Genomic DNA, 18677 nt, shown 5'->3' with positions numbered 1-18677 from the left:
TCTCATTTTCTTTCTTTTTGTTGCCCTCTTCCTAGGCCATTCCTTTCTCATGGTTTGAACAACTACCACTAAGTTAACAGCTCAAAAATATTTATCTAGAGCCTAAATATGTCTGCTGAACTCCAGTAAAGGGTACCCACATGTCTACTAAATATTTCTGGCTGGATGTCACACAGACATTTCAATCTCAACATGTCCTAAATGTTACCTTCCTTCCCAATTTGCTCCTTCTCTAGCTATTTCTAGTTGTCACAGGATTTCTTTCATCTTTATATCTTCACTTTTTTTGTTTTAATTTTTTTGTTTATTTATTTTTGAGAGACAGACAGCGTGCAAGTGGGGAAGGGGTTAGAGAGAGGAGACAGAATCTGAAGCAGGCTCCAGGGTCTGAGCTGTCAGCACAGAGCCCCATGTGGGGCTCAAACTCACGAACTGGGAGATCATGACTTCAGCCAAAATGAGATGCTCAACTGACTGAGCCACCCAGGTGCTCCCTATCCTCACTTTTAGATTAGAGCCTGGCACAAAGAAAGACTTCAGTAGATGTTTGGTAAAGGAATGAGTAAGCTTGAGTAGCCACATGTTCGTGTGTGTAATATGACTGAGGAAACTTTTGGCTAAGAGTTATAGGCCATCTTAAGTAAAGTGAAATTTATTAGAACATAAGGGGCTCACAGAACCTGTAGGAGGCAGGAGGAGAAGGCTTGGAAAATGAGCAGGAAGCAGGACACTCTTTGAAGGCTGAGAAATAGGAAGCACATCTGTTTTTCAGCAGGAATCATCTGGCCAGGATACACTTGTTATGAATATATTTTGACCATCCCTTCATCTTTGCATCTTTTGGCCAAGAGTCAAAGCCTTGGGAGGCTGTACCTAGTGGCCAAAGTCAGGTCTTAGGAACTCACTTACCTTGGCTGCTCAAGGTCTGGTTTTCTACCAAGTTTATACCCAAAGGAAGAGGCCCACAGAATCTGAGAGGAAGGGTTCAAGGCTGGATAATCAAACAATATGACATATGTCCTTTATTATCCCTGTTTTGCAGATAGGAAACTGAGGTTTATTTATTTAAGTATATTTATTTTTAGTAATCTCTACACCCAATGTGGGGCTTCTCTCTCTCTCTCTCTCTCGCTCTCTCGCTCTCTCTCTCTCTCTCTCTCTCCAAAGCAGGCTTCAGGCTGCGAGCTATCAGCACAGAGTCTGATGCGCGGCTTGAACTCACAGACGCAAGATCATGACCTAAGCTGAAGTCGAACGCTTAACCGACTGAGCCACCCAGGCTCCCCCATATATCTTTATTCCTTTAAGAGGAATTGCCGAGTTCAGAGACCGCTGTATTTAGGAAGCGTGTGTGTATATTTCGCTTATATTTTAAAATCTGCTATTGTAGCTTGTATCCAGTAGACGCTCAGTAGAGGGTTCTTTGGCTAATTTACTTCTCGCGGTGCATTTCGGGAGTTGTAGTCTTTGCGATGCTTCCTGGGAAGCACGGTCTGAGCCAGGCTCAGGAAACGGGCGTGGACGTACCTATCACGCGGCGGGCTTTAGGACCCGGCGGGACGCCGTGGCCGGGGGGAAGGGTCGGGGGAGGTCGGGAGCGCGTCCGTGAGCCGAGAGTAGCGGCGGCGTCGGTGGCATCGGGAGCGAGCGGGCCCGGGAGCGGCGCGGGTGGTGGAGGAGGAGCCCGGGGCTCGGTAAGCGGCGCCGGCCCGGGCCGGTCCCCGAACCTAGCCAACCCCTGCAGCTCCTGCCGGACTAGGCCTTGGCCCCGAGGCGGCTCTGGGGGCGGGGCCTGCGCTTGCCGGGGGGGGGGGGGGGGGGGGGGGGGGGGGGGGGGGGGGGGGGGGGGGGGGGGGGGGGGGGGGGGGAGGACAGCTGCTGAGGCGGGCGGAGGCTGCGTGCGGCTAGGAGTCTGGGCCCGGGCGACGGAGGGGGAAAGAAGCAGCTCGCCTCTCCAGCGGCCCGTCCCTCGGACCTTCCGGTGCGGGCCACGGCCCTCCCTCTCTCTGCTTGGCCCTCCAAGCTGCCGAGATGCTGACCTTTGACCCCAGCATGGTGCTGATCCTGTTGCCTCAAGCAGCCTCCACAACCTCTCCCCCTCAGTTTGTCCCCGCCCCAGGGAGGCCCTGTGCCCAGGCCAGCCTGACCCTGGGATGAGGGCGTTGCACAGGACCTCTGAGAAGGGTTAGAGGCAGCCCTGTCTATCCGAAGTCTTCAGTTATCCTGGAAGGGCCCTCATCCTGCCCCTTTTTTCAGTCTCTGATGGGCTGCAGCCCATCTTACACACAGAATCAATGAAGTTACCGTGTTTTCTCGGGGTTACTTGGTGCGAGCCTGGGAAACCAACCCATTCCCAGGCAGGCCATGGGAAGAGGAGAAAACGCAGGTTCTCTGAGGAAGGAGAGCTCTCAGAAGCCAGGGAGTGCTGCCTTTGGAGACTGGGGAAGTGCGAACTTGGGCCAGACCTTCCCTGTTTCTCTTCAGAAAAAGTTTTGAGCTTTGTGAGGACGGTGTCTTTGCTATTCTGAGTTCCCAGTGACTTTGTAAACCAGGACAAGTACGATTTGTGTTCCTGTCTTAAGCACAAGTAAATGGAATTATTTTGGGGGTGTCTTCAGCTGGATCTGTGTGCACAGTACTTTCCTATGTGAAAGTTTTTGGGATATCAAGTCTATCAGTCTATAGAAAGGTGGATCCTTCCTGTTAGGATTGTAAAAGGGGAATTCTCATTGTTTTCTCATAAAGAGGAGCCTTTATGATTTTTTTTTTTTTAAGGAGGCTCTAGACCTAGCTCAGAGCCAAGCTAGGGCTTGAACTCAGGACCCTGAGATTGAGATTTGATCTGAAATCAAGAGTCTGATGCTTCACTGAGCCACCCAGGCGCCCCAAACTTTTTCACTGGATGTTTAGGCATTATAATTCACTCATTCATTCGAAAAAAAACCTTGAAAACTCAAAGCAGTTATGAGAGTTGAAATCTCACATAGAGTCAAGTTCAAAAATCCATAAAATTTGGGGAAAAACAGCCAAATCACGAATAGGTCCAGGATATATGAAGCTGAACTGTTTATTCAACACACATTTATTGAGTAGATAGTATAGTAACTGGCACTGGGGTCAGAAATATGAGTATCTTTTCTCAAGGACATCAGAGAAACATATTCATATGAAAATTATAGTGCCGTGTGTTACATATCTATATAAAGAAATTTATACAGTGTGAAAGGAATACTTCCATTGTGTGGGAGAGTCAAGGGTATATTTGCAGGGAGGAGATACTTGAGTTGGGTTTTGAAGGATGAATAGGAGCTTGTACGAATAGGGTGTTCCAGTTCAAGAGCACAGCATGCCCAAAGGCATTGTGAAGGTGTGAAGACAAGAAATAACATGATGTTTAAGTATTAGAAATTTGTCCCAAACAGGATGTGTTGGGAAGAAATTGCTAGGAGGTAGGACTGAAAGGAGAGTAGGAAGTCATTGGAATTATTTATGTTAGACAGTGACAGACATCTGGATTAAAGTAATGAGAAATGAGGCAGTGAACTATTGAAGTTGACCGGGAGTCTGAATAAAGTGTGGCATTGGGAACAAAGAGGAGGGGTATGGATTTTAGAAATATTTCTGGGATGTGCAACATGAGTTAGTGACTAGGGAGAGAGTAGGCTTATATTTGTTTTGCGGTCAAATGCTCTATCCCTGAGCTATACCCCCACCTGAGAGTAGGCTTTTATTTGTAATTTGAGAGATTGAATGAATGGCAATTGACCAGGACGTGGATTAGAAGAAGTAGAACAAAATTTTTGAAGGGTTGGGGTGACAATGGAAAGAGGTGTAGGGGAGCTCTCTGGTTTGTTGAGGTCAAGTTGCTTGTGGGGTGTGCACACGGAAGTGTTAGGAGGCAGCTGGAAGTAAGGAGGCCTGGTGAGCTTAATACCTTGGCAATAGCTCTCTGTAGGTGAGGGCATATATGAAAAAATCCTGGGGAAAATGATGTTTATTTTGTTTGTTGATAAGGAAGACTCAGAATCTGCACTGCTTCCATTCAACGGTGAGCTTCTCAAGGCAGGGATTATAACTTAGTAATCTTGGGTCCCCTTTTTTGTCTTATATTATACCTGTGCCGTTATAAGGTCTTGGTAAATGTTAGCTATTAAGGCAGCAAGAAATCCATTTACTTTGCAGGGTTGCAGTTACCTTTTGGGTTTTAAGAAGATTATGGGAGTCTGTCTTACAATTTTCATTTTATACTTAGGTGGTATTCATGAGGCTTGTATGGTTCACCAGGAAAGGAAATGAAGCAGGTTTGAGTGACGTGCTGCCTGAACAGGAGATAGACAGCATTAATTTACAGGAGGCTCCTGCTCATTGAGAAGAGGATCTTACCATGAATTTTCATTCTGGGAGATGTCAGAAAAATGTGATTTTCAATCAGAGTTTCCTGAAATCCTGTCAATTTGGAGTTGGGTCCTTCCCATGAAGGTGCAAGTGCGTTCCATCTTGTATAAAATAATATGAAAGGGAACCTGAGGTAGTCATGTTTATTTAAACCTCTTCATCTGTATTATTAGTTTGTGCAAGTAAGCCGACTCCGTAACTTCTTTTGGGACCAGACTGAATTTTCTTCTGTGAGGCTACTTCACCTCTAGTGCATGCAGACAGTGGCTGATACCTAGAGTAAGGATTGGGAAATTCCTGGTTTTGCCATTTGCTGCTTAGTCTTAGGAAAGTCCCTGAATTACTTCTAGTTTCCTTTATTTAAAAAATTTTTTTTAATGTTTATTTATTTTTGAGAGAGAGAGACAGAACACAAGTGGGAGAGGGCAGAGAAAGAGGCTCTAGGCCCTGCCTGTTAGTATAGAGCCCAAAGTGGGGCTTGAACCCATGAAACATGAGATCATGACCTGAGCTGAAGTCAGATGCTCAATCGACTGATCCACCCAGGCGTCCCCTGCCTTTTTAAAATTTATTTTTGAGAGACAGACAGACAGACAGACAGACAGACAGAGTATGAGTGGGGAAGGGGCAAGAGCAAGGGAGACACTGTCTGAAGCAGACTCCAGGCTCTGAGCTGTCAGCATAGAGCTCAGTGCAGGGCTTGAACTCACCAACAGTGAGATCATGACCTAGGCCAAAGTTGGTGGCTTAACTGATTGAGCCACCCAGGTGCCCCCCTACTTCTAGTTTCAAGTACAGGCTAAACACCCATTCTGAGGTGAGCCCTGTCTAGAGCACAAGCAAGATATGAATGCTGCCCCCATGGTGGCTCATGTACCTACTGAGTCAGGCTGGTTCTTTCCTAGTAGAAAATAAGGATGATGCTTGTCAGACCATGTCCTGAATTGGCTGACTTTTCTTGGATAAGATGGGAACATTGATTTTATGGATATCAATTTGGAGTTTCTGCGGAACTTTCTTTTTCTTTAAAAAAAAATTTTTTTTTTTTTCAGTTTACTCATTTTTGAGAGAGAAAGAGAGACAGAGCCTGAGCAGTGGAGGGGCAGAGAGAGGGAGACACAGAATCCGAAGCAGCCTCCAGGCTCTGAGGTGTCAGCACAGAGCCTGATGGTGGTGGGGAGACGGGGCTTGCACCCACAAACCGTGAGATCATGACCTGAGCCGAAGTCGAAGTCGGATGCTTAACCAGCTGAGCCACCCATGGACTCCATGGAGTTTCCGCACAGCTTTAACTGAATGTGGATTTGGAGTATTCTGTTAGTCAACACCTGATTTTTTGCACCACTGGGATATTCTGATAAGACGAAGGGCTACCAGAGAGAAAGATTTCATGGCTTTACCGTTTGCCATAGCTGTTTTACTTTGGGCGAAGTGAAATCCTCATTGTAAAATTATGGTAATTAAATATGAACTACAATAGTACCTACCTACTTATAAGGATTAAATAAAGTATATTTAAAGTACTTACAACAGAGCCAACTATATAGTATCAGTAGTGTTATTTATTATATATCACCTTGATTGGAAGGCTATGCTCTGGAAGATTTGGAGGAGTGAGTGATGAATTCCATCCCCAGGGCTTTATGTAAGAAGAGTGATAGCGATGGGGGCCTGTCCTTTAGCTCTCCATGAAGAGGTGGCTTCCTGAGTGCAGACCTCACTCTGTTTTTACTTTGGGGGTAAGAGAGACTTGGAATGACTAACACTAAAAATCCATTAAAATGGAAAGGCATTATATGCTTGCTTGAAAGCCAGTCTGTGGGGTGGAATTGGGGGAACCTGTGTCCCATGCTATGAGAGAAGCTGTGGTGAGGAACCACGTGGAACAGTAGGATGTGAATCCAGCAAGTGAGCTAAATCTTCGGTCCTTCAGAGAGGAAGAGGCATGTTAGGAACTGGTTTGAGAAGTTAAGGGTTGGGGTTTGAAAGTAGAAATACCCTACATTTTCTTAAATGCTTATAGTGCTCGTATTTACCTCCAGGAAATGTGGTATGCTTCTTTCAGAAGAACTTAGGGAGCAGATAACTTCTGCCTAAGGATTAGACACACACACACACACACACACACACACACACACACGCGCGTGCCCATGCTTCTAGAGGAACTAGGGGACTTTTAGGAGAGCCAGGGCAGGAGACTGTATTTCTGGTTTTATAAACATATTGCTGTTTCTTGTATATTGGGTGAATGGCCAGTGATCAGACAATGATGATATTTAACTCAGCTAGCCACAACTTCTTGTGGAGAGACAGGATTTTCATCTCCTTCACTTGAAGCATTGCAGATTACTGTAGCCGGTATGTTTTGTAGTGATCTTTCACAAATGGACAAGCTGGGGCTAAGGTCCTAAGGGAAGGGGTGCCATTGGTGAGTTAGTGTGGGGAGAATGAGCTGGGAGTAGGTGAGGGCTGCCCCCGTGCCTTTTCTAGAGGTGACAAGTTTTATTCATCCTCTCAAAATGGTCCTATGTTCAGATGTTCCTTTCAAAGCATTTGTTGAGTTTGAGGCTTTGGTGAGTATTTCTCCAACTTTAGTAAATATCAGAGTTACTTGGGGTAGAGTTTTTCAACCTTGTTACCTTTGACATATTGAGCCAGATAATTCTTTGTTGTGGGAACTGTCTAGTGTGTTGTAGAATGTTAGCTTTCCTCTACCTAGTAGATGCCAGTAGTATCTCCTTTCCCAGTGTGACAATCAAAAATGTTTCCAGTCATTAATGTCCCCTGGAAGGCAAAATTGCCACAGTTGAGAACCACTGATCTGGGTGATTATTAAAAATCTAGACCCCTAGTGTCAACTGTACTCAAAAAAAAAAAAAACAAAAAAAAACAAAACCCAAGAAACAAAAAAACAACCAACAACAAAAAAACTAGAGCCCTATCTTGAAAAGTCTCTTTCAGTTGTGGGAAAAGGGGGCTTAGGAATCTACATTTTCAGGAGGTACCTCAGGAGATTCTGAAACAAGTGATCACAGCTCAGTGATAGCAAAGTATAATCTGTCCTAAGCTGAGAGCTGTTTATATTTATACTTGACTTGCTCTCCATTTCTGTCTGATCTTACTGTATCTTTCCATTCATTATCAAATTTTGGTGGACACTATCCCCAGAGCACTGACTAAGCTCAATTAAAATATTATCAGGGTGCCTGGGTGGCTTAGTCAGTTAAGTGTCTGATTTCAGCTCAGATCATGATCTTGCAGCTTGTGAGTTCGAGCCCCGAGTTGGGCTCTGTGCTAATGGCTCAGAGCCTGGAGCCTGCTACCAGTTCTGTGTCTCCGTGTCTCTCTCTCTGTCCCTTAGCCACTTGCGCTCTCTCTCTTAAAAATAAATATTAAAAAAATTATTATCAGTTAAATCTTTTAGTGGATATCAGTGAGTTTCAGCCTCCCCCCCATTACCATATCGGATACATCTATTAACCTTACTAGACAGATTCCTCTTCAGTGTTTTCTTCCAAGTTTTTCTACCATTCCATTCATTTGTATATCTTTCTCACTTTACCATGATCAATATTTATATACAATATTGATATACATATGCATGTGTCAGACACATGTATCTTTTACTATATAGGGTGACACTTCTACTCATTGGCAGACTAGAGTGTTGAAACTCAGGAGATCTGGACATCCCAAAGTTTGTTCATTAAGATCAGCAAGTATATAATCTTCCTCCCTACTATCCTGGAACCTCATCTCAGTTTCTCTGCAGATACTCTCCTCAGCTTTGTTTATACGTAGATTACACCACTTCTGCCCATCCTCTGCCTTTTGAGAGACAGTGTAGCATAGTGGTTAGGAGCAGGGACTCTAACATGTGGCTGGTTTGAGTCCCTACTCTCACACTGGCAAGTTTGTTTTGTAACCACTTTGTGTTTTAGTTTTCTTATGGTAAAGTTCCTGGATCATAGGTCTGTCAGGATAAAACCAATTAATGTATACAGAATGTTTAGAACAGTGCCTAGTGCATAGTAAGTGCTAAGCAAATGTTGACACTTTGGTTGTTATTTTTGATTAGTGTCCTGAGTGTGCATGTTGGGGTCCCTACTAGTTCTAGTGTTTTGCATGGGTGCTGTTAATTTTCATATATGTATGATTGCACAGACTTTTCAAAATTTATTTTTATTTATGTTTTATTTAAAAAAGTGTATTAAAATTAAAAAAAATTTTTTTTAAATTTTATTTTTGAGAGACAGAGAGAGACAGCGTGAGCAGGGGAGGGCAAGAGAGAGAAGGAGTTACAGAATCTGAGCAGGCTCCAGGTTCTGAGCCAGCCGTCAGCACAGAGCCTGACGCAGGGCTCGAACCCACAAACGTGAGATCTGACCTGAGCCAAAGCTGGACACTTAATCGACTGAGGCACCCAGGCACCCCTATATACTTTTTTTAAATTTAAATTTAAATTTTTAATTTAATTTTAATTTAAAAAAATTTTTTAAATTTATTTTTGAAAGATAGCACGTGTTAGCAGGGGACGGTCAGAGAAAGAGAGGCACAGAATTCGAAGCAGGCTCCAGGCTCCGAGCTAGCTGTCAGCACAGAGCCCGACGTGGGGCTCGAACCCACGAACCGTGAGATCATGACCTGAGCCGAAGCCGGACACTCAACTCACTGAGCCACTCAGGCGCCCCATACTTTTTAAAAGCTATTTTTATTTATTTTGAGAGAGAGAGAGAGTGTGTGCATGCAAATGTTTGGGAAGGGGGGAGAGAGAGAGAGAATGAATTCCAAGCAGGCTCTGTGCTGTTAGCGCAGAGCCTAATTCAGAGCTCTATCCCACAATTGTGAGATCATGACCTGAGCTAAAATCAAGAGTTGGGGGCAGTTAACTGAGCTACCCAGGTGCCCCCAGATGTCTTTTTAAAATCAAGGAACAGCTTATGTAATGAAAAGTGTACAACTGGATGGTTTTACTTGCATACGTAGACATTTGTGTGACCTCCATTCTGATTAGGATAGAGCACACTTCCAGCACCCAGGAAGGCTTCCTCGTGCCCCTCTCCACTCACTTCCCCAACAGAGGTAACCACTATTCTGACCTCTGTCACCATAGATTAATTTTGCTGTCTTTGAACTTCATGTAAATAGAGTCATTTGTTTGTACTCTTTTCTTTCAGAGGTTTTATTCAACATCTGTGAAAGTAATCAATATTGTTTCAATAATTTGTTTTTTTAAATTTCTGGGTAGTACTCTGTTATATGAATACTTTGTAATCTTCCCATTCTGCTAATGGACGTTTGAATTATTTTTTTATGTATGGAAAAAACCTACAAAAACGCAAAATACCCACTTCAGAAACCTTTCAGCATTTCAGAAAGGGAATGTTTATTATAATCTAGGCACTTTGGCTCTTCTGTTTCTCGAACATGCCAAGTATGTTCAAATCTTGGAGACTTTGCATTTGCCATTCCCTCTATGCCTTTCCCTCTAACACTTTTGCCAAGACTCTCACATGGCTGTTTCCTTCCCATTATTCTGGTTCCAGCCCCCATGTCACTTGTCATAGAGGCCTGCTTTAACCTCCCAGTCTAATGTGATCCCCCTATATAGTCTGTCTTCAAGGTACTTATCACTGTCTCAACTTGTTTGTTGTCTTTCCCCCACTCTAGAATGGAAACTCTGAAAGCAGAAATCTTATTTTTTTTATTAAAACTTTTTTTAATGTTTATTTTTGAGAGAGAGAGACAGAGCACGAGTAGGGGAGGGGAAGATAGAGAGGGAGACACAGAATCTGAAGCAGGCTCCAGGCTCTGAGCTGTCAGCACAGCGCCTGATACCAGGCTTGAACTTACCAGCTGTGAGATCATGACCGGAGCTGACGTCAGCTGCTTACCCAACTGAGCCACCCAGGTGCCCCGTGAAAGCAGAAATCTTATCTGTCTTGTCTACTGCTGTATCCTTAGTGCTTAGCACCAAAAAGGTGCTCCATAGATATTTGCAGAATGAATGAATGAATCCCTGATCTGTGTATATGTTTTTTCTTTCTAGAAGGTGGGCATATTTGTTTTTATTCATTTTTTTCTTTCTCCTTTTTACTTTTCTCTTTTTTCTTTTCTTTTTTTTTTAATTTTTTTTTTTATGTTTTATTTATTTTTGATACAGAGAGAGACAGAGCATGAGAGGGGTTGGGGCAAAGAGAGAAGGAAACACAGAACCAGAAGCAGGCTCCAGGCTCTGAGCTAGCTGTCAGCACAGAGCCTGATGCGGGGCTCGAACCCACGAATGTGAGATCTGACCTGAGCCGAAGTCGGAGGCTTAACCGACTGAGCCACCCAGGCACCCCTCTTTTTTCTTTTCTTGTGTACTGGTTGAAATGTTTTAGGATCTTTACCTCAGCATCTGCCTAGAGGTGGTGTTTTGGAGCTTCCCTCACCAATGAAGAGAAGGTGAGATATACTGACAGTCCCTTACCAATGTGACCCTGGGACCCCAGGCCATTCAATTTGGGAGCCTGCAGAGAGCTGCTCCATGGCTCCCCACCCCCCAGGTTTATGGAGATATAACTGATGTATTATTGAGATGATACTTGGTATATAATCTTGATATATAACTTTAAAGTGTAAGTGGGATGACTTGATACACATATACATTGTGGAATGATTGCCATGATAAGGTTAATTAAAACATTCCCACATGTGGCGCCTGGGTGGCTCAGTCAGTTGAGCATCCAGCTTCAGCTCAGGTCATGATTTCACGGCTTGTGAGTTCTAGCCCTGTGTTGGGCCCTGTGCTGTGAGCATAGAGCCTGGAGCCTGTTTCAGATTCTGTGTCTCCGTCTCTCTCTGTCCCTCTGCTGCTGCTGCGGCTGCTCTCTCAAAAATAAATAAACATTAAAAAAATAAAATAAAAGCCCAATTCATCCATCATCTCACATTGGCATATCCAGGTTGTTGCAAATGGCAGGATCTCCTTTTTTTTGTGGCTGAATGATAGTTCATTATATGTGTATACCACATTTTCTTTATCCATTCATTTCTTGAGAAAAGACACTTAGGTTGTTTCCATATCTTGGCTATTGTGAATAATGCTGCAGTGACCATGAGGATGCCGAAATCTCTTTAATGAGACATTGATTTCATTTCCTTTGGATATATACACAGAAGTGCGACTGCTGGATCATATCATAGTTTTATTTTTAGTATTTTGAGGAACCTCTATACTGTTTCCTGTAGTGGCTGCACTGATTTACATTCCCAATGGTGCACAGAGCTTCCCTTTCTGCCCATCCTCGCCAGCACTTCTTTTCACAGATTGGCAAATTGAAGTCCAGGGAAGGACAGGGAACTAAAGTTTATAGAATGAGTGTATAAGAATTGGTACTAAAACTTAAGATGTTTTGCTTTTAGATTTTTTTCTAGTTTTACTGAAAAATAATGTACACACATCAGTGTAAAAGGTGTACAGCATAATGATTTTATTTACATATATCGTGAATTGATTACCTTGGGTTTCATTAACCTCTGTCATCTCATATAGATACAATACAATACAATAGACTTTTGATGGATTAACTGGTAACTCTCTGAAAATTAGAGTGAATTTCTGTTAAATTAATTTTCTGCTACTAGAGTTCACATGTACTGTGCTCAAGAAGACAATAAAGTAAATGAGTAACTAATTTGCATAGTGTAAGTAGCATTTCTTGCCTATTAGGCATGGAAGAGTTTGGCTTTAGATTTTAAAACCTTGATATTTGGTAATTTTACCCTGAAGGGATATGAAGTGATGTGCATTTAAGATATCGTGGCTGGATTGTCTTAAGATATAATTCTTAAAAAGTTGTATGACTTGAGTCTTTCAGAGAGAAGTTGTTCTGCAGGTCATGGGATTGGTAGTCCCTGAGGTTTAGGAATAAAAGACTTCATTGATTTACCATTTACCATTGAGTTTGGGGTTGGGAGAAACCATTCCTAAATTTGATGGTAGGTGAAATTAGGATTGATATGTTGCCTTTTTTTTTTTTATACTTTGCCTGTTATATCTTATTTCTGAGACACTGTGTTAAAGCCTAAGATGGCATTTCTGTGGGATTACAGTGGCTTTGCTGTATTTGCTGCTTTGCCAGAAGGATTTAAAAGCCCAGATCAACAGAGTTCATAGTGTAGTCATAGAATGATTCTTTCCCTTCCTCATGGTGCCATAGCAGTTTCTTTGTACTTTTATTCTATTCCGCATGATTTGCCTAATGCTGTGGGGTTATCATGTGTTTGATATGTCTGTCTCTGACAATTGATTGAGTGCTCCTAGAGAATCAGCTCTGTAGTTTCATCTTTGTGAAACCCCATAGTGATTAAATTAGTGTCTTGCAACATTTAGGTATTTTTTTTAAGTTTATTTATTTATTTTGAGAGAGAGAGAAAGCATTGAGTCAGAGAGGGGCAGAGAGAGAGGGAGGAAGAATCCAAGAGAGCCTGATGTGGGGCTCAACCCCATGAATGGTGAGATCATGACCTGGGTTGAAGTTGGAATCTTAACCGACTGAGCCACCCATGCACCCCTAGGTGTTTCTTAAGTGTTTGTGGTGTTTCAGTGATGCTGAGAGAATTATTCAATGATATGTCTAGTCCAGGGCCTTGTTTTACTTGTAAGGAAACCTGGAAACACAATGACTCACTCCATCTCATCTAGGTGGTTTGAACACTAGTGTTCTAGTCTCACTTCTGCTGTTTGGTCCGTTATGCCTTGCTGCTCCTCAGCTGCTACTGGTTTTCTACAAAGAGGAGGGTTGTGAAAGGGGAGAAAAACACTGAGATGACATAAACAAATTACACTCACGTTACTGATGTGCTCTAACAGTCAGATATTTTACTTTCTAAGAGCAGAGGTTTAGTTTCTGAAATCCGCCCCCCCCACAAACTCTGTAATACAGAATTCCACACCTTTCAGCCTTCCATTCTAGAAGCACTCTGTCTATATTCCATGGGTAGAAGTGCTGGCAGGAGGCGGAGACTCGATGTTGTCAGTTTCCAGTCACATTTCAGGCACCTTAGGTGGTAAATTCCAGTTGCCTGTGATGATGACAGAGAGTAATGAGACGGGAGCCCTTGGCTGAATTTTCCCCCTGTTCCAAATAAGGAAGAGTGATGGAAAGAATTTAACTTCTTAGGAAATTTGGTACTTTGGATGGAATTGTTTTTCCTTCCTCTCCTATTCCCTTTTGCTTATTAGAAAGTATTGATTCTGAAATAGAGAAAGTGAGTTTATTAGATTTAGGGTGGACATTGATTAGCTGTAACCCAATTATAAATCCTCAGAGGGGCATGTTTGTAAACAGGTGTTTCTCACATCCAAGAACTAGTGGTTCCTGCTATCCCTGCTAATCAACTGGTTGAAGCTGAACACGTGAAAGATCTATATCCACTAAGTTTAGAATTGCATTGCTTTTGATTTATTTTAATAGGATCCTGTTGATTTCCAATTTATTTTCCCTCGATAAGGACATCTTCCTCTTGACAACCTATTTAAAAGACACAGGAATGTTTTGAATCGAGGCTGTATTTCATTCTTTAAGGCAAAGGCATGATCAATATAGTATAAATTGCCCAAAAGAATCTTCTCTCTCTCTCTCTCTCTTTTGGTTGTTGTTATTTTTTTCCTTCAGTTTTCTTTGGACCATAGTGCTTATTAAAAAAAAAAAAAAGGGTAAGATGTAGGTCCTGTGCCAACGATGCTGAATATCTAGTAGATAAATTTTCTGTGCTTTGTGTTTTTTGTGCTCAAAGGTAAATCTCCTTTTTGGCTATATATATTAGAGAAAAACAGTGTTTGAGTTACAGTCTTTTAGGCTATTGGATGCATCTCTTCCTTAAATAAAATTTTGAATTTGATTTGAAATATAGGACATATTTTCCAAAAGTCATTGAACAAAATTAATTTTGTTCTGCTGCTTTGGCCTTGTTAGAAGTAAAATCAGGCTCCTTGCTACTGCCCACACTTGCCATTGGGTGAGATTAGTTTCACAACTAGAGCCTAAAATTTAAGAGAGAGACAGGAATTTCGTCAACAGTAGAAAGAATCTGGGAAGTGAGGGGAAATGTGTAAATCCACAGTGGAGACCTGTGGGATTTCAAGTTCTCTCTTGTAAAAAATGGAAATTCCTTGAAACAAGATGGGGAAATTGGGCATGATTCATGGAATTGCTTTTATATGGAATTGAAAAATATATTGAAGTGTGATCTGTGATAGTGTTATAAATATATATAATTAGATTTGAAAGAAGTAGGTTGTTATATTTGGTTATTGTGAAATCAGATTTAATTTTTGTCCTTATAACTGCTATTTTCTGCCTTGGGTCTTTTTCCAGAGGAATTTCTGAAGACAGTCAAGTGCAGTATGATTTATGAGGCAGTGAAGGCCAAGCACTTTGCAGTGATGAGGACTTACTTACTTTGGGGAAATCAATGGAGCACATCAGTCTGCAGGACACTTCCTGCCTTAATGGTCCTGAGCTCAATCAATACTTGTAATTTAACCTCACCATCAGTCTATGGGCAATGTGTGCTTTGCAACCTTCCTTCCATCAACCTCAAATATATGGCCAGATCCATTCTAGTTGGAGCTAGTTACACTTTCTTTCCTGGTTTTGAATCTGGTGTAAGCCTTGTCCACTGGCATGTTTTGAAGATGTAAAATGTGTTTTGCTGTAGGCCAAGTGATGATTTAAACCTTGAAATTACCTGGTCAGGGGGTGGAGTGTTGGACAGATGCATAAGATCGATTACATGGCTTATCATTTTTTTCTTCTTCCTAAAAAAGTTCCCACTAAGGCTTTTCAACAGACTATCCAGCATCTTGGAGAGCATTTATAGCACTGACTGTGGCTTTCTTTTCACAGATTCTCTAACCATGGCACAGGTGGAGAAACGAGGGGGTTTGCTCCGGAAATCTTCAGCCTCCAAAAAACCGCTGAAGGAAAAAGTGGTGCTGATGTATGATGAGATCTTCACGGTAAGGCCCGGAGCTTGACAATTCTGCACAGATTGACTCCGTGGTTTCTTGTACCAAAATGGGAAATAAGCTCACCTCTACCTGCTACCTACCAGTTCTTTAGAGGGAGAATGAGAGCGAGGATGAGAGTGAGCTCTCTCCCAGTAGAGATTATGATCATGTGTTAATTTATATAGGTTGTTGTTATGTTTTCCTTACAGATTGTTGCTATGAGCTGGGTAAGACAATTGAAAAGAAGGAGGAAACCTTGGAAAGCTTTTTTTTTTCCTGAATATCTTCTTTTTAATGTTTGTTTATTTCTTTATTTATTTATTTATTTTGAGAGAGAGTGTGTGTGTGATTGGGGGAGGGTCAGAGAGAGGGAGAAGGAGAATCCAAAGAAGGCTCCATGCTGTCAGTGCAGAGCCCCATGCGGGGCCTGAACCCATGAACCATGAGATCATGACCTGAGCTAAAACCAAGAGTCAGATGATTAACCGACTGAGCCAGCCAGGCACTTCTTTTTTCTGAATATCTTTAAGAAACTTGTCATCCTCATGACCCAACTTAAGGACTCTTCTATCCTAAATGTTCCTTGAACTTCCTTCCGGCCCTAGAATTTTATGATTCTAAAAGATGAAGTATTATATTTCATCTCAAGTTCCTAGTGGACAGAACAGTTGCTTAGTCTATCTCATTCTCCAAATCTATAAGATAACTGATAAATTATTAGTGATTAGATTGGGGATTTCTTTGGGTCTTCATAACTGCTGATTGACCACTATCCAAGCCTTTGATGTGAAATTTACCCTATCAGGGAAGGGGAGAGTAATTAGATACTCTGTAGGGGTACTAACTTCTGAAATTCTGATCATAACTAGTATATGTAAAACAGAATAATACTTCCAAAAAGAGTTACCAGGTATTGAAATTCTACTGTGTGCCTGGCATTATTCTAAGTGCATCACTAAGTGCATCATCTCTAATTCTGCCAGGACTGTTGCAGGAGTGCTGTGTTTTCACATGTGCCGTGTAAAAGAGCATTTTATGGAGAAGGAAACTAGGGGAAAGGGAAAAGGTGATGGAGCCATGGTTTGAACCCTAGTGCTTGGCTCGAGGGCCCTTACTTGTTCAACTTTGCCGCATGGCCCAGAATAAATAATGTGATCAAGTAAAACATCTAATTCTTGGGAAACCTTAGAGATAGAGTTTGATATGCAGAAAATTCTGGGCTTGAAAAAAGCATCAGAGAAGCTACTGATACAATGACTAGGGACTTTCAAAATAGGTGTGATGTGTTAAAAAAAAAAAAGGCTATAAATTAGGTGAATAATAAAATGGAGGCAGCCACCTCAAGGATTGAAGAGGCAGGGAGAAGAATAGGTGAATTAGAAGACACAGTTATAGCAAAAGAGGAAGCCGAAAAAAAAAAAAGAGAGAAATTGATCCAGGAGCAGGAAAGGAGAATTTGAGACCTGAGTGATACAATCAAATGGAACAACATCTGTATCATAGGAATTCCTGAAGAGGAAGAAAGAGAGAGAGGTTCTGAAGGGATACTAGACCAAACTATAACTGAGAATTTCCCAAATCTAGGGAAAGAAATAGACATTCAAATTCAAGAGGCACAAAGAACCCCCTTAAGACGTAATTTGAATCAACCTTCTGCACGACATAGTGAAACTGGCAAAATACAAAGATAAAGAGAAATCTGAAAGCAGCTAGGGATAAAAGGGCCCTAACATACAAAGGGAAACCTATCAGAGTGGTTACAGACCTATCTAATGAAACTTGGCAGGCCAGGAAGGAATGGCAGGAAATCTTCAATGTGATGAACAGAAAAAACATGCAGCCAAGAATCCGTTATCCAGCAAGCCTGTCATTCAAAATAGAAGGAGAGATAAAGGTGTTTCCAAATAAACAAAAATTGAGTGATATGCAGAAAATTAATACAGAATCGTGCAGGTTAGTACAGGTAGTTTTATAGAGCAAATGAGTGGGTACTCGGGTCCTGTTGGCTCTCTCTATATGAGGTAAGGTTGGCATACATAGAACTACTGACTGAGTGAGCTTTGAGACTGGGACCATGAGTAGTCTAGTTTCACATATAGATGGCAAAATGACATTACAGAAGTGTGCGAGGCAAAGTGTGACCCCCTCCTAGGAGAAAGGGATAAAGAAATCACTAAATGAGGACCTTATGAGAAGACCAGAAATGTTGCTTCTCTGTGTCATTCTCAGTTCAAAATCCGGAAGAGATTTCTAGTATAGTATTTTCTTATTAGATCAGGAGTTCATAACTAATGAAGATATTTGTTCTTGGTAGTAATTTTTAAAAGGTCCGCTAATGGATGATAGATAGCAGGTGATTGATCTACTTGTTTTATGTCATTAGTTTTCCTTTAAAGTCGAGGTTTTCTTTTTCTTATTTTGCTCCTTAACCAGAAGCCTCTGACTCTTCAGAATTTCTGTTTGAAAATTATTGTTAAGAAATTTTGGATTTTAGCACTATACTTTTGTTAATGTTTTGGACCAATTTGAATTAAGGAAGACCATATTAAAAGTTCTGCACAGTGGACAAAGTACATGCAGGACGGCGAGTGAGAGCAGCCAGCACGTGGTGTTGTAAAACCATGCAGTATTGCTGATGTGGTCTAGGTTCTGGCTCCTGTACTGGTGTAAGGAACTTAGCCCTGTGGACCCTGCTTCCCAAAGGAGGATGCTGATAAATCTACTATACCTGGGGTCTCTGGGCCATTGGAGTTCATGTATGTGAAAGGGCTTTGAAGAACACACAGATGCAATAGGGACATCATAATGTGACTAATCTTAATCAGTTGGTTAGGCTTACTTCTTGCTAGAAGAGAAAGGTTTGGAGGCAGATTCTTTGAGCCATTATTTAACTTTTGGCACAGGGAATATATGTCTATGCAAAGTATCCTCTATTTGGGGGAAAAAAAGAACGTCTAAAACCGTTGTTCCCTATTCTAGCAGTTTAGAAAGACCAAGCATTTGCACAGTTAATTTTGAAGGGTAAGGCTGATTATGTGAAGTGACCCTTTCAGATGTGTTTTTAATGCTTCAGTTAGCCAGGGATATTGAACTGCTTATTTTCTGTTTCAGACAGAGGACCCCAGTAAGTGCAGTCCGCGATTTTGGGAGGAGCTCTTCCTTATGAAGGTAAACTTGATGGTTGCCTTCTCCTATGTTCTACAATGAACACTAAAATGCACTCACATTAAATACAGTACACTGAAAATGTTACTAAAAATAATATCCCTATTGTTCCCTTGGT

At 41.9% G+C, this 18677-nt stretch overlaps 1 protein-coding gene across 3 annotated transcripts in view; it reads left to right on the top strand.

Moving 5' to 3' along the window:
• Window positions 1-1580: 1580 nt before the first annotated feature.
• Window positions 1581-18677, top strand: part of ARMH3 (armadillo like helical domain containing 3) — a 170878-nt gene continuing 153781 nt past the window's right edge. For 2 of the 3 annotated variants that reach the window (XM_029932439.1, XM_029932438.1), the window contains exons 1-3: window positions 1586-1694; window positions 15291-15403; window positions 18506-18562. In XM_029932439.1, coding sequence (XP_029788299.1) covers window positions 15302-15403; window positions 18506-18562 — 159 coding nt within the window. In that variant the 5' untranslated portion in view covers window positions 1586-1694; window positions 15291-15301. Of the gene's footprint in view, window positions 1695-15290; window positions 15404-18505; window positions 18563-18677 lie in introns of all 3 variants that reach the window. The other variant, XM_029932440.1, reaches the window with a different exon arrangement.

This window comes from Suricata suricatta, chromosome 2 (genome assembly GCF_006229205.1).
Source record: "Suricata suricatta isolate VVHF042 chromosome 2, meerkat_22Aug2017_6uvM2_HiC, whole genome shotgun sequence".
Classification (NCBI taxonomy): Eukaryota; Metazoa; Chordata; class Mammalia; order Carnivora; family Herpestidae; genus Suricata; species Suricata suricatta.
The sequence above is the reverse complement of the archived record's forward strand: the minus strand, read 5'-3'. Positions and strand labels throughout refer to the sequence as shown.